The 15963-nt window shown below is 34.8% G+C and overlaps 1 protein-coding gene across 1 annotated transcript; it reads left to right on the forward strand.

Annotated features, from left to right (window-relative positions):
- The first annotated feature begins 360 nt into the window (after positions 1-360).
- On the forward strand, positions 361-6143 carry LOC130972783 (squamosa promoter-binding-like protein 1). The gene is made up of 10 exons (XM_057897199.1): positions 361-1151; positions 1384-1568; positions 2254-2903; positions 3023-3097; positions 3189-3296; positions 3412-3523; positions 3661-3802; positions 3969-4113; positions 4467-5069; positions 5397-6143. Exons 1-10 carry the CDS (start codon positions 706-708, stop codon positions 5847-5849), a joined length of 2919 nt encoding a protein of 972 aa, XP_057753182.1. The 5' UTR covers positions 361-705; the 3' UTR covers positions 5850-6143.
- The last annotated feature ends 9820 nt before the right edge of the window (positions 6144-15963 follow it).

The raw sequence follows: 15963 nt of genomic DNA on the forward strand, positions 1-15963 counted from the left end.
AAAAAATTCACTTGACAAAAAATATTAAAATTTAAGAATAAAAAATTTTATTTTTTTAATTATGATTGCAAAAGTTTATAATTAAATTAATTTTTAAAATTGTTTTTAAATATATATTTAATATTTAATATATTTTTTTTATCATGTTTCTAAAATTTGCAGAGGTTTATTTATTGTTAGTGTCCTTTAAAATTTTTTTGTCATTTCAGATGCCATTTTAATAGTTTACTCAAGTATTAAAAAAAAAATTGACTACAAGAAATTAGGGAGAAAAAAAAAAGAAAAAAGAAAAAAGGGTTATAGTGTGCTACAGTAACTGTCCGTGTCTGAGAGCAGTCATCACAGCACAACAGAAACAGAAACCTCAATTTGATAATCGCAATAACGCATATCAGACTCTTTCCTAATCTTCTCCTAATTTTCCATCCTTGTCCCTTTTTTAAGCCCAGCACTTCCATCTTCCTTCTTTCTCACCCTTTTCTCTCTCCTCTTTTCTTCTCCCATGTAAAAAATTTTCATGCTCGAGTCAAAATGCTCAAACAAGTTCCAATTTTGATGTTCTAGGTTGTGACCCTTTTGTATTTTGTTCTTTCCTGATGTGGTTTCCGCAGGTGGGTGCTGGAATTGGGAATTTTTGTTTGTCTGTGACCCTTTGTTGCATCAATTATTGAACTGGGTATTGTTAATTATCTTGGATTTTGATTTATGGAAGCCAGATTTGGGGGAAAGAATCAGTTTTTATATGGAGCTGTGGTTCCAGAAATGAAAGGTGTTGGGAAGAGGAGTTTGGAGTGGGATTTGAATGATTGGAGATGGGACGGTGATCTCTTCGGTGAAGGCGAAGAAAGGGAGGAGCTGAATGATGGAGGAGGAGGAGGTGGTGGTGGTGGTAGTTCTCTTAATTTGAATCTTGGAGCTCAGGTTTACCCAATCATGGTGGAAGGGGATGAGAAAAGTGGGAAGAAGACAAAGGTAGTAGAGACAGCTGCTACAACTTCTAACCGTGCAGTTTGTCAGGTACAAGATTGTAGGGTTGATCTTAGTGGTGCAAAGGATTACCACCGTCGACATAAAGTTTGTGATGTGCATTCTAAAGCTACTAAGGCCCTTGTGGGAAATGTTATGCAGCGGTTTTGTCAACAGTGTAGCAGGTTAGTTTGGTTGATCAATTCTTTCAGATTCAGATTTCAGATTTGTTACATGATCATCAAAATAATGAGTAGTCAGGTGTCTGTGCTGTATCAAGTTTTTTAAGAACTTTAGTTGATTACTACTAAGTGGAAGTTGTTCAAAAGAACTTGTTTTGATTGAAAAAAAGGAAAATTTTCCAGGGCATTTACTTTAGTACTGAAGTTGGATGCCAACTTGCTAAATTAATGACAGGTTTCATGCGCTTGAGGAGTTTGATGAAGGGAAGCGGAGTTGTCGTAGGCGTTTGGCAGGCCACAATAGGAGGAGGAGGAAAACGCATCCTGATGCAGCTGGAGTTAATGGAGGTTCTCTGAATGGTGAAAGGGGTAGTAGCTATCTGTTGATGAGTTTGTTACGGATACTGTCCAATATGCATTGTGAGTATTTGTGTCATCAAAAGTTTTTTCTGCTTGGAATGCCTTTGTATTTAGTTGTTTGGTTAGTGTTTCTGCTTGGAATGCCTTTGTATTTAGTTGTTTGGTTAGTGTGCTGTGAAACTGGATCAAGTTATGATCAAGCTAGTTACCTGTATTGCTTGAGTGTACTGGTAAAGTACTAAAATCTTATAAACAGTACCCGTATTTGAGGTTGTTGCTAGTAGAGATAGATAACATCCAGGGTTAAGATGTATGGCTTGATTGCATAGTGAAGGGAAGATAGTTTAGAATGTAGGAAAATTGTGTGGGCAAGGGGAGCTAGTCACTTGGTCTTTGACATCATCGAACCAGATTGAAATGATTTGCAACATGCAAGTATCTGATCAAAATGTATGATAGTGATTCTCTTTTGATTGTCTTTTCTAAGAGAGCCATAGTTCTCGTTATTTACTTGGCCGTGCCTCCTTCTGACTTTGGGCATACTCCTATTGCAAAGCTAGAAACCCGAGGCTTCATTCTGCTGAAACATTTCTTGAAAAAGAATGAAATTGCTTGTTTTTTTAGGTTCTAATATGTTATGTCTCTGCTGTTGAAACTTCATATTTATGCCTCGTCTTCCCTCATTCTGATGTGACCATTACCATATTTATTTGACCCCACAGATTGTGCTTTCTATAAATTGCAGCAAACGGGTCAGATAATACAAGGAACCAGGATATTCTCTCTCATCTACTGGGGAACCTGGCAAATCTGGCGGGTACACTTAATGAAAGAAGTATAGCCTCTTTGCTGGAGGGATCTCAAGGTTTGGTAAATTCTAGGACACCTGAAGCTGCGCACAATGTGCCAAATCTTAATTCAAATGGTCCTGAAGCCTCAAGGCCTTCTGGTTCTCCCATCAAGACGGGTAATGGTGCCATCCAGCAGGATCCTCCAAGGTCTATGGTACAGTGTGAGGCAGCACCTTTGAATGCTGTCACAGAAAAATGCGTACCTTTAAGTCATGGTGCAGCGGCAAATTTGAAACCTTCGGGAATCCAGCCCTCCTCAAATGTACTTCTATCGAGGGATAGCCAACCATCCCAGTTAATTGCAGCAGATACTAGTGTTGGAAGGGATCACTTAAATAACATCGACCTGAATAATGTATATGATGATACACAGGATTGTGCCGAGAATCCTAAGAAGTCTTCTGCTCCCGTGGGAGAGGTTAGGTCTCTTGATCATCCTTTGTGGTTGCAATGTAACTCTCTCAAATCAAGTCCACCGCAGACAAGTATAAACTCAGATTCAACCTCCACCCAGTCACCATCTAGTTCTAGTGGAGAAGCTCAGGTATGTTCTTTAGGTCTATATTTTAAGTTCATCTACTTATTCTTGGTGTTTAACTCCAGTTTTGATAGTTTTAGTATATTAGGATTCATACTTATTGACATTTTTTTTACCTCTTACAGTCTCGCACAGATCGAATAGTTTTCAAACTCTTTGGCAAGGATCCAAGTGATTTTCCCCATGTTCTCCGATCACAGGTACTTTCTGTTCATAAAATTGCTACAAACAATTTCACTGCACTGCTTCTTCATGCTGTGTTTAATTTATGGCATCCTTTTTGTTTTCAAGATCCTCAATTGGTTATCACACAGTCCTACCGAGATTGAGAGCTATATAAGGCCAGGCTGTATCGTATTAACAATATATCTCCGCCTCGAGAAATCCGCATGGGAGGAGGTATTGTTTGTTATAAACCACAAATGTTGGTTGCTGGATGATACCATTTGAAAGGAAAAGGAAAAAAAAAAAGAAGAAAAATCTAGACGTGCTTATTACTATTTCAATATTGCAGCTCTCCTGTAACCTCGGATCCAGCTTGAGCAAGCTTGCTTCAAATGATTCTTTCTGGACAACAGGTTGGGTATATACTAGGGTGCAACAATCTGTAGCTTTTTTGTATAACGGTATGTTCTCCATCTGAGTGTGCGTTATGTGTGCATGTCCCTCGTGTGATTGTGATATTAAAATACCAGCAAGAACTTCTATTTTGGTTTTTTGTTTTTACTTTATTTTGTTTTATTTTTGTGTATCCATCCTGCAGGCCAAGTTGTCTTAGACGCGCCCTTGCATCTTAGAAGCCCACAGAATTGTAGGATTTCATGCATTAAACCACTTGCTGTTCCTAAAAATGCAAATGCTAAGTTTACTGTGAAAGGGTTCAACCTTTTCAGATCCAGCACAAGGTAAAATCTTTATTATGATGATATCAAATTTTCTTACTTGAAAGGTTGTAGCTACAGACTAGCATTTGAAAAATGCAAAAACATAAATGTTCTTGGTCCATGTTTCTCTCTAAAAGTTTGGATGTGGGGAAAATCTAAGTTTTGGTTTTTTTTTTCACAATTTTAGGATGCTTTGTGCTTTTGAAGGGAAGTATCTGGTACATGATAGTTCTCATGATTTGATTGATGTAGCCGATGTATCCGATGCAGCTATCCAACATCTCAGCTTCTCTTGTCAAATACCAAATGTAACTGGCAGGGGGTTTGTTGAGGTTGTATCATATACTCACACTCTCAATTCTTTTTCTTTTTCCCGATGTGTTTTTGCTGTTTATTTTCTTTTCCACTAGAATGGCAGAATGAATATATGCTTTGCCTGTTTATTATTTATGTTGTATCCTGTTAACTTCCAGAAACTAACAGAAAGTCACAAATCTCTATATCTTGCTTCTAAGTAGATTTTGATAGCTACCATAAGATTTTGCAAACTTTAGTTGGCCTCACAATTGTATAGTTTTAGGCTTTATAAGTAATCATAAATTTATACCACGTATGCTTTCTCCTAATTTTGCTGACTTTTTGAAGCCATATTTTTTTGACTGACTTCTATAATATTTGCTTTCAGGTGGAAGATCATGGTCTTAGCAGCTGTTCCTTTCCATTTATAGTTGCAGAGCAAGAAATTTGTACAGAGATCTGCAAGCTGGAGAATGTGATTGAGGCGGCAGATGCCACTGATGACGTCTTGTTAAAGAGCAAACAAATAGAAGAAAAGACTCGAGCTCTGGAATTCTTACAAGAAATGGGTTGGCTTCTTCATAGAAGTCGTTTGAATGTTAGGCTAGGTACCCTGGCGCCTACTCAGGATCCCTTTCATTTCAATCGGTTCGTGTGGCTTGTTGATTTCTCCATGGACCATGATTGGTGTGCAGTGGTGAAAAAACTCTTGGACATTATATTTGAGGATGGTGTTGATGTAGGAGATCATGCCTCCATCGAGCTTGCGTTATTGGACATGGGTCTTCTACACAAAGCTGTGAAGAGAAATTCAAGGCCTATGGTGGAACTATTGTTAAAATTTGTGCCTACGAAAAGTTCAGCTGGGGCAGCCAAATTCTTATTTAGACCTGATAATGTTGGGCCGGCAGGGTTAACTCCACTTCATGTCGCAGCAAGCATGAAAGGCTCTGAGAATGTCTTGGATGCATTAACTGATGATCCAGGAATGGTAATTCCCTTCTCAACTTCATTCTTTTATGTACTTTAGGCTTTATGTTAGAATTATTAGGAGGGAATTGGCATCAAATAAAACTTCTCTAAGTTTGAAAACTGAGGTGTTTATGAAATGCCACATGTTTCTCTGTTAATACCGAACGGATCGTGTCTCCTTCTGTTTCATTGTTAATCACTTTGTTAAAAGTCTAGTAAATTTTAATGAAAGGGATTTCATAACAATATCAAACATTAGATTACTTAATTCTGCAAAATTTGTTTGATTTTCTGTACATAATGATTTCAGAGTTTATAACATTTTTACCTTGTGTTCTATGTTCAGGTTGGAATTGAAGCATGGAAAAGTGCTAGGGACAATACAGGCTTGACGCCTAATGATTATGCAAGCCTCCGTGGCTATTTCTCCTACATTCAACTTGTCCAGAAGAACACCAACAAAAGGCGCGAAGGACAACATGTGCTTGATATCCCCGGCGCCATTGTAGACAGTAACACAAAGCAGAAGCAACTAGATGTGAACAGGACATCTAAGCTTGCAAGTTTGCACACCGAGAAGCTCGAAACCACAGTGATGGCGAGTCAATGCGGGATATGCCAGCACAGGCTGGCTTATGGCGGCACAAGAGCGGCACTGGTTTATCGGCCGGCGATGCTCTCACTTGTGGCCATTGCAGCTGTTTGTGTATGTGTGGCATTGCTCTTCAAAAGCTCACCTAAAGTTTATTATGTCTTCCAGCCTTTCAACTGGGAATCACTGGGATATGGTTATATCTAAGTTTTTTGAATAGTACATGCACTTTTGATTTCTATATATATTGAAACATGAGAGTCTCTAGTTTCTGGGCATGAGAAATGTTCTATTTCTCATTTTTGTCTTGTATACCGAGTCGACACACTTGTTCGCCATCGGACGAGATGTCATCGACTCAGTTTACGAGCAATGTGAGTACAAATAATACTATTCGAGTATAGTAGTGGCTGTCAACCTGTGATAAAAATATATTAGGGAAGCCAAAGATATCTTGAATCTTTGATTATGCAAAATATATTATGCTATGTCATTAGGCCCTGTTTGCATGTAGCGATATTGTAAGCATTAGGAGATTACCTTTGTTTTGGTCATACATATAAAATGCTTAAAAGGTTACCATGATTTGTATATGAATGCCATCATGCGAAGCAGATAAACCATTAGATACTGGTGACTGGTGAGACAGCGATGTGGTCAGTTTAACAAACAATAACTGAAAGAGAAATAGGAGAGGATCATCAGAATTTATTGTTTTGGCTATCAGTTATTCATCAATGTTAAAAAATATAAGATAAAATATATTGTTGGATTATTAGACTAAAAAATTTAGATCAAAAGAATTGAGTTGATAGCTAAAAAATGGTAAAAATTAATAAATCTAGATGGTCTCTTACCATTTCTCTAATGGAAATACAACAAAATGGCATTTTGGCAACGGTTACTTTTACTGCTTAGAAACAATTTGGCTAACTTTTTTTTTGCGACGGTATGGTTAAAAGTGTGTTGCCGATTTGAGCGTTCGGTTGTAGACAACCGTTGATACGTAATGCCATTGTTAAATTGTTCAATATTGGAGTTGGAAGATAAGAAAAAGTCACCAGAAGAAAAATTAGGGTTCACACTCGCAAGAAAGGGAAAGAGAAAAGACGCAAGGGATGGTAAATGGTGAACAAAGCCCAAGTAGTGAATAGCGAATGCGAATCGCGACGGCAAATAGCGAAAGCAAACTACAATTTCAAACAACAGCGAATGGAGTTCTCGAATAAATAAAAAGGAAAAGAAAAACAACGAGAGAAACATAAATTTATAGAAAAATTATCACATGTTCTGCTTACTTTTATGGAATATGAAATTTCTATGTACGATCAGGTAGTGGGTATGATTTTATCTTTTAGTATATTTTTTAATGACAAAAATATCGCTTTAGTTAGAGAGCTAAAGATAAAAAAGATAGCTAAATATTGATTTTTGTGGCTTTTGCTTAATTGATGATTTCACCAATTTTACTGATTTTGTTTTTTAATATTTTTTGTTAGTACAATTTGATATATAATTAATAAATTTTAAACAGTGCACAACTTAATTTTTTTTTCTTATGTGTAGTATAATTTTTTCTATTAATATGATTATATGAAAATGATGAGCGGTTAAAATTTAAAATTTGTATTATCTTATAATTTTTTTATATTATGAAGTATTGAACTTAATTATGAAAATACCATAACCAAAATGAATTTGTATTTTTGTAATAAATAATAAAATCAATATTATTTTAAGATTTATAGAACTTCCAAAATTTATTATGTATAATTCTATATCCTACATTTTAAGCTAAACCTATTAGCAAAAGGCATTAATATAAAGTTTGTCAAATCATCTAATTTGTAGGTGTCTAAATTTGTAAAACTTTTTTTTTAAATATATCTTTAACAATTTTGAGTTATAAAATGTTATTAATAACGTAATTTAATAGATAATTATGAGTAACAAAAATTATGGCTCGACTAATTATGAGTCTTGTTTAATGTATTGTCTTTACTTAATTTAATTTAAAATTTCATAATGTATTTTTTTATTAAAAGACATTGGTACAATTTTATAATATTATTTAAGATATATAAATGGTTATATTTTTAATATATTCTCTGAAATAATATTTTTTTTATTTGCATCAATTTTATCATAATTTTTTTATTTGTCTCAGACTAAAGTTCTTTCTTTTGGTAATATGTGAAAAAAAAACTAGATTTGCTTTAATTTTTGTAAACTATTTAAAATTTATTTCACATTCAGGAATTGCAAAAATATAATGTAACGTCTAAATTATAAATGTTCTTACTTTGGTTTGAAATGGTAAATAAAATATTTTTATTTAAATTTAAAAAAGTATTAGATATATAAAAGGAGGATTTGGATATCAGGATTAAAAAATATATATAAAATAAAAATTTAAAAATTAAATAAAAGTAGCGTGGCTAATTAATGCAATAATTGTTTGGATAAATTAATTATATAATATAAAATGACTTTTATTGGTTCTTTCAATTTTTTAAAGTGTATATAACTTTTAAAAGTACTAATAGAGTAAGACGTGACTTTTTTTATAACATTCAAATAAAATACTTATGAGAAAGTATAGGGAGTCAATGGCCTAAGCGTACTATATATACAATGGAAGTTTATAAAGTATTAGAGATATAAACATTAGTGTTACATTATCCTATCAGGTCAAGGGTTCAATCTTTAGTGAACTCCAAAATCAAAATTTTTAGACGAGTGATTTTATGTTCATTTTATTCATGGACCAAAGATTTACATCTAGACCATTAGCTCCCTAGCATTACCCAATACTTATACTTTAGAAAAGCACAAATTTCTATTTAGTGAATTTTACGAAATTCATTCTAAACCATATTGTAATATTTAAGGAGTGTTTGTAGATAATATTTTTTATTAATAAATTTAATATGTTTTATTTATTATTCATTTAATATTAAATATATTAGAATACACACTAATATATATATTGTAAATATATCTTATTTATTATTCATTGGACAATTTCCTTCGGGTGAGAACCTTAACCATATACCCAAAATCATAGGAACTATAGAAAGTGACCCAAGTCAAATTCAACTTACTAAACATGAATCTTAGAAACAATCTTCTACAGGCGCCCAATTGAGATCTCCTTATTCTGCGAGTAATTGGATTGGGTTCGGATTATGATGGTCGCGGCTGACATCAAGGCCTTTGAAATTGAATTACCAGAAGTAGCAAGAATCAGTGCCAAGGTCGGGTAAGTGGGCCGACATAATTGGAGAGGGCAAGACCCAACGGAATGAGTTTCAGGGAATGGACATTGGCCTCTACGAGTTTGTAAGCGTAGGAAGGAGAAAGCTTTGAGTAGTGGCAGTTCTTGTCCGAGACATGGATGAATCCTGGAACTCTGTATCAAAGGTAACATGGGAAAGAATCTGTTCAATGAGAGCGAACTCAGATTCAAGGTTTGATGCCTAGACTTACGGATTTGATGGCAGGATCCATTAATAAAAAAAATGACGAACAAATCTATCTGTTATTATGGTGGTGTTTTTTTTGTCACGTGTTAGTTGTGTTGTTAAAGTTTTTTTTGGTGACTCATGTTGTTAAAGTATTTATTTGTACGTTATTAAATTAATAAAAAAATATTTTTTAATAAAAAATATATTTTTTAATATATTTGATAAATTTTTAATAATAAACGTAAAAGTATTAGAAAAAAAATATTTTTTTTGAGAAATTATAATTTATATTTTAAAAAAAATGGATGTTTTTTATGTAATAAATGAACAAAAAAGTATTTTGATCTTATTTTATCTAAATATAATTGATAGATAAAAAATTTTGTTTTATTTAAAATATCAAACATAAAACTAATTTTACTTTTGTAAAAATTTTTTTAAAAAGTTTTTTTAAAAGCCAATTGTAAAATAAATAAATAAATAAAACATTAGAAGCAAGTTTAGTTAACAAAAAAAATTATGCTTTCTATATTGGGTGGGCCATGGGCTAATGTAGAAAAAATGAATAAATAAAACATTTAGAAGCAAAATATTAACATGATTCGGTTTAATTTTGGTAAACAATTTAAATAAATTTTTTGAAAACAAAATTAAAATATAAGAATTTTTATTAATAATAGTTTATAAATAAGTTATTTTATGTTTAAATTTTTAGTTATAGAAGTATTTATTTTAAAGTTGTAGCGTTTGAATAAATGACTAAAAAAATACAATTCTTTTACTCAAGACAATGGATATTAAAATAACGATGATAACAAATACCTTCTAATATAACTGTAATTCACAATAATTTTGATGGCAATGCTAAATAAATTATTGTGTAGTTAGTGTTTGGTATTTTATTATGTATGATATGATAGGTGAAAATAGAAAACAAATGTAAAATATGTATCATGTATATTTTGTTGCTGTTTTTTTTCTACTCCTACTAAAATTCTCTTCTCCTTTATTTGGATCAAGAATTTGTTGTAATAAATATAAAAAAAATAAGCTATCTAAAAACAAAACCACAAGTGAAAAACATAAAACTGAAACTGAGGTTCCATCCCATACATAATGTTAATATAAATTTAATAATAAAAATAGAATGATAAAATGATAAGAAAAACATATAAAAGGGACATATACAGGTGGTTCAAATGGAACATTATATGAAAATAGTGGTAGAGGGTCATTACTTATAGCAAATAAAATATTACATGAAAATAGTGGTAGAGGACCATCATTTTCAATAGAAACAGGAAATATTTTTTACTGAACCAAGAATAAAAGTAACACAACAGTCTTATTTATTTTGAAGTCAATTTTTTTTTATAGAAGTGATAAAATAACTTATAAAAAAAAGAAATCATATTTTTCTACTTTTAATTTTCAAAAGTTCTGAATTAACGTCTCGAAAAAGTTAAAAACATTTCTCAATAATAATACCAAATGCTTAATATGACTTTTCATAATTTAAAAGTAAAAAAAAAACTTTTGCTACTTCTCAATCAGACTCAATTAAAGTAAAAAAGATTTGTGTTAATTCAATTAAAGTAAAAAAAAAAATTGTACTAAACACTAATTGATTGATCATACACACTAGTCAATGAAACAATAAGCATGCACCTTAAATTAAATATATAATTTAAAAGAATACATAAAATATAGAGTATTACATAAATACACAACGTACCACATCTTAAATATAGGCATATCTCGGGTACTCAGGACGTATCTTGGGTGTTGTGTCACATGAAAAAATGGGTACTGAGCACCCGAGATGCATTCAAACACTGATTAGAGTCAGTATTCGAGATAAGTTCAAACGTGTAAAATGGGTCACAAGATCCGAGATATGGTCAGAGACATATATAAGACAACAACAATCAAGATATGTATATTATGGTTTAGGTGTCTCTGCCCGCTAAATATCTTAGAGAAAAATTATATATACATTCTCTCATCCTCAACCATTACCTCACAATTTACAATTCATTTTTTTCTCTCTTCTCTGTTTATCCTTCAACTTTGGTTGTATTGAGAATAATCAGTTCTTTTTGTTGTGATTTATCCCAATAGGATAATAAAAAATGGTGATGAGAGTGATTTTTGAGTCTAATTCAACTGTGGTATTGCACACTAACCGTGTTGATATGATACATACGCTAAAGACGGTCATATTGAGCAACATAAAAGATCTGAACTTCTTAAAAATAATCAACTAGTCACATGTCCTACTAATAATTTAAGTACATAATATATAGTGATACAAAAAAGAACCATATATACTACATAAACTATGACCTAACTACTAATGCTAGCCGCCATGATGATCCAAGTGGTGTCTCGTCCCACATCCACGAGGACGTGTCAGTCTATAAGTCTTTCCTGGCCGAGGATGAACAACTAAGTGGCTCGCAGTAAGAGATGTCTACTATGGTGGTGGTGGTAGTGGCACTGCTCCATGCATGTGTAGCGGAGACGATGGTGGAAGCGGTATTGATCCAAACCATGCAGCGATGCAAAATGAGTGGTAGGTGTGTGCCAACATTGCAACCCCAAGATAACTGCCTACAATGATCAAAATTCACTAGCAACGGCAGTCACTGCCATCTCAAAAGAACAAGTGTAGCTGACTTATCCGTAAAAAGAAACTCCCAATAAGCATCATCAAGTAGCACCTAGCGTACTTATAGAGTGTATCCAGATTTGTCCTAGCTAGAATGTGTGAAACCCTACTCCTCAGATAGATCTTCCTCAGACCGAAAACCTGCTTCCCTCCCTTTGGCTATGGTGGTGGCTTGTCGCCAAGTAAATCCTCAACCCACTCCCACGTGGGGTATCCATGATAGTGCTAAAAGTCTTTGGTACAACTCCAATCGGCTCACTTTTAGTGTGCAGTGTGCAGACCAAGATGATGGGCAACATCTTGAAGCGTAATGATGACCTCACCCTCATGGAAGGTGGAAGTTGTGGGTCTCAGGCTTCCACCACTCGATAAATGCAGAGATCAAGGAATTGTCAAACATAAAATCTCTCAACTCTACTGCATGTCTAAATCCTGCCTCCCTAATATAAGATAATAGGATGTTCGACGAGGGAGACCCAAGATCACACGACGTGGCAATAACAACCGAGACCTCTGCAATAATCGCAATTGTTTAATAATTAACACTAACCATCTATTAAATTTGAATTAAGAATTAATTAACTAGTTCGTTTGATGTGTGGCAAACTGGCAATAGCAAATAGATATGAATTTAAGGTTCGTCAACGTTGGTGGGGTTGGTTCCCAACCATCACTAGACAAACAGAAACATGAATGTATACAAAGGAATGAGGAAAATAAATTGAAACTGGTACAGAATTATGTGAAAAGGAATGGAGAAGTTATTGTGTAGTGTTGTGATACATGACAAAAACAATTCGCATGTTCTTTGAATTTGGTGGAGAGATTGCCTGGTTTCTACTTCAATAGAACATGGCGGAATAAGTTGCAATTAATAATGGCACCTGTATGACTTTCTGTTTCCTTTTTAAATTCAGCTTCATGTTCAGCTTCTTAACTAGTTGTGTTTCCCAATCTGCATGTGCTTCCATTCCTTTTTCTTAATCTTCATCACTTGCTAACTCAACATAGTAGATATTCTTACCCGGGGGAGCATGATGACCCCCTGATTCATGAAGAGGCGGGCCTTAACATGCCCCAACTTCAACCATGAATATAATTAGCTGGAATTGTCGGGGAATAGCAGCTACCCCGACAATCTCTGAGTTATATAATCTATGTAAAAAAGTAAAGCTGCTCATAGAGTTTTTAATGGAAACTAGGGCCAGTAAGGTGGAAGAGAAGCTCAGCTTGTGGAAAGCAAAGATCCTTAGTAAGGCTGGTAAGTTGGTACTTATTAAATCGGTAATCAACAACCTGCCTATTTACTAACTGTGTCTGTACAAGATGCCTAACGTGGTTGCTCAGAAAATTATATTCTTGCAGAGGAGGTTCTTATGGGGGAAGGATGATTGTCGACCTGGCATGGCCCTTATGAAGTGGGAGCTGGTACAGGCACCGAAGAAGTTAGGAGGATTGGGGTTGGGTGATGCGGTGGTCCGTAATTCGGCTTTACTGTTTAAATAGTGGTGGCGGTTTTCTAAGGAGGACTGTTCTCTATGGAAGAAGGTTGTATGCTCCTGCAATAGCTTGAACCCAAATCACTTGATGTCAACTCAGACATTACCGAAGACCATGGAAAGACATATCTCAAGTGCAAATAAGGGAGCAACATGTCAAGCAAAAGATGATTGATGGCCGGGCTATGGAAGTAGGAGATGGAAGATCCACCAGATTTTGGGAGAATACATGGTTGCAAGTGAGAAAGCTGAAAGACTCCTTTCCGAGACTCTTCTTGATTTTAAACTAAAGAGGATCAGTAATTGGGGATTGTGGATTTTGGAATGGGATAGAGTGGGTGTGGCACTTACAGTGGAGAAGAGAATTGAGACAATGGGAGACAGATACACTGAACCAACTGCTTAATATTTTGCAATCTGTTAGACTGATAGCGGATGTGCAAGACAGAGTGGTGTGGAAATTTGATAAGGAAGGCATTTATTCTACTAATTCATTTGTGCAGGTTTTGCAGGAAGAGACTTTGGATGAGGAGCTTCTGGGATTCAGGTTCACAAAGGAGATATGGAAAGGTCTAGTTCTACCTCAATTGGAGCTGTTTGCATGGTTTGTATTGGTAGGTCAGGTCAACACAAAGGACCGACTAAGTAGACTGGGAATCCTACAACAGAATGATGTGACGTGCGTGCGGTGCAAGAAAGATGTTGAAAATATACAACATTTTTTTATTACATGTGAGTACTCTTGGCAGGTGTGGTGTGCTTGGATCTCGGTGTTTGGACAGACATAGATTGTCCCTGATACGTTGAAAGAGCATTTTGAGAGTTGGAGATCCGTGCCAATGGAAAAAGAGAGGTGCAAGTATTGGCTAATTGAATTCTTCTCAGTTATATGGATTATTTGGCTATACAGAAATGATGCTATCTTTTAGTGCAAGACAACAGGGATTGGTGATTGTGTGGAAAAATCATTCTCATGTGCTAAGGAATGGTGTTGTAAATAACTCATGTTGTTGATGGCTATGTCAGAGATGAAATAGGAGTTGTTATGTTTTTATCGTTCTTGTCTTTGTTTTACAATGCTCCACTTGAGTGTTGAGCTTCTACCTTCAAAAAAAAAAAAAAAACTAGGGCCAGTAAAGAAAAAATTAATAGAATAAGAAGGAAGCTAAATTTTGACAATATGTTTTGCATAGAACCTTGGAGCTTGTCCGGTGGACTATGTCTGCTTTGGATATCTAATATTAATATTAATGTTTACAAGTGGTGTGATAACTATATTAAAACTAATATTAATATCAATAATGATTTGAAATGGCAGGGTGTTTTTGTATACAGGAATCTAGTTTTTCAAAAGCGAAGGAAACTATGGCATGAGCTTACAGTAAGTAACATGAGCAAGGAGGAACCTCAAGCTTATTTGGGGGACTTCAACAATATATTAAGTCAAGATGAGAAGGTGCACAGGAAGAGGATATTTATCAACTTATTCAGATTCTAAACAAATACATGGAGGCATCAGGTCAAAGAATCAACACTGAGAATTCTAGGCTGATTTTTGGAAGCCAAGTATCTATACAGAGGATGGTGAATATAGAAGAGATCACCGAAATGGCGTCATGGGAGGATCCTGGAAGATACCTAGGGTTACTAGCGAGATGGGGAAGATCCAAAAATAGGGCTTTGGAGTGGATAAAGGAAAAGATACTAGATAAGATGCAAGGATGGAAAGAGAAACTTTTAAATCAAGCTGGAAAGGAGGTTTTGATAAAAGTAGTAATACAAGCGATTTTAACCTACGCTATGAACGTCATCAAATTCCCTAAATCTTTTTGCAAAAGAATCGAAGCAGCAATTGTGAGGTTCTGGTAGACAAACAATGGAAAGGAAAGAAGCATTCATTGGAAAAGCTTGACAAAATTGACAAAGTGTAAAATAAATGGAGGCCTGGGTTTAAGGATTTAGAATGCCAAAACATTGCGCACTTGGAAAAACAAGCATGGAGACTACTAAAAGAGGAGGATGCAATCTGGGCTATGACAGTAAAGGCCATTTATCATCCTAATTGCAGCTTTCAGGAGGCGGGAGAAGGAAGGAACGAATCATGGATATGGAAGAGCTTGTTGGAGGGAAGAAATTTCCTTAGAAGGAAAGGTAGATGGAGTGTAAGGAGTGGAGTGGAGATAGATATTTGGGAAGACAATTGGGTGGCAGGAATAGATAAATTGGGGAGATGTGGAGAAGGTCGAATAAGAAGAGTGAGCAAGTTGATAAAAGAGGGGGAGGGCTGGGACGCGAACAGAATTCAGGATTTATTTCCGAGGAACATAGCTGAACTGATTACCAGAACACCCATCAGTCTGATTAACAAGAAGGATTATTTTGTCTGGCCAGACAGAATCGATGGACAGTACTCAGTGAGATCAGGATGTTGTTATGCGAAGGAGGAGAAAGATACAAAGGAAGAGATAAAACTCAGCAAAGCTTCGACAAGTCAGAATTTGAGGGAGGTTTGAAAAACTATTTGGAGATTACCAATGCCATAAAAGGTCAGAATGTTCTTATGGAAACCAGTGCATAGAATTCTGCCAGTGAACATGAATTTGTATCAGCGAAAATGTGCAGTTAAACCTTCATATAGCATATGCCAGGTTGAGAATAAAACCGTCGAACATGCATTACTTTTG

This window comes from Arachis stenosperma, chromosome 1, assembly GCF_014773155.1.
Source record: "Arachis stenosperma cultivar V10309 chromosome 1, arast.V10309.gnm1.PFL2, whole genome shotgun sequence".
Lineage (NCBI taxonomy): Eukaryota > Viridiplantae > Streptophyta > Magnoliopsida > Fabales > Fabaceae > Arachis > Arachis stenosperma.

Bases quoted from the DNA above. Each gene is read 5' to 3' on its own strand.
- LOC130972783 (XM_057897199.1), top strand. From the start codon at position 706: ATGGAAGCCAGATTTGGGGGAAAGAATCAGTTTTTATATGGAGCTGTG. The intron at 1,152-1,383 runs GTTAGTTTGGTT...AATTAATGACAG, and splicing joins TTTTGTCAACAGTGTAGCAG to GTTTCATGCGCTTGAGGAGT. The intron at 3,803-3,968 runs GTAAAATCTTTA...TCACAATTTTAG, and splicing joins CTTTTCAGATCCAGCACAAG to GATGCTTTGTGCTTTTGAAG.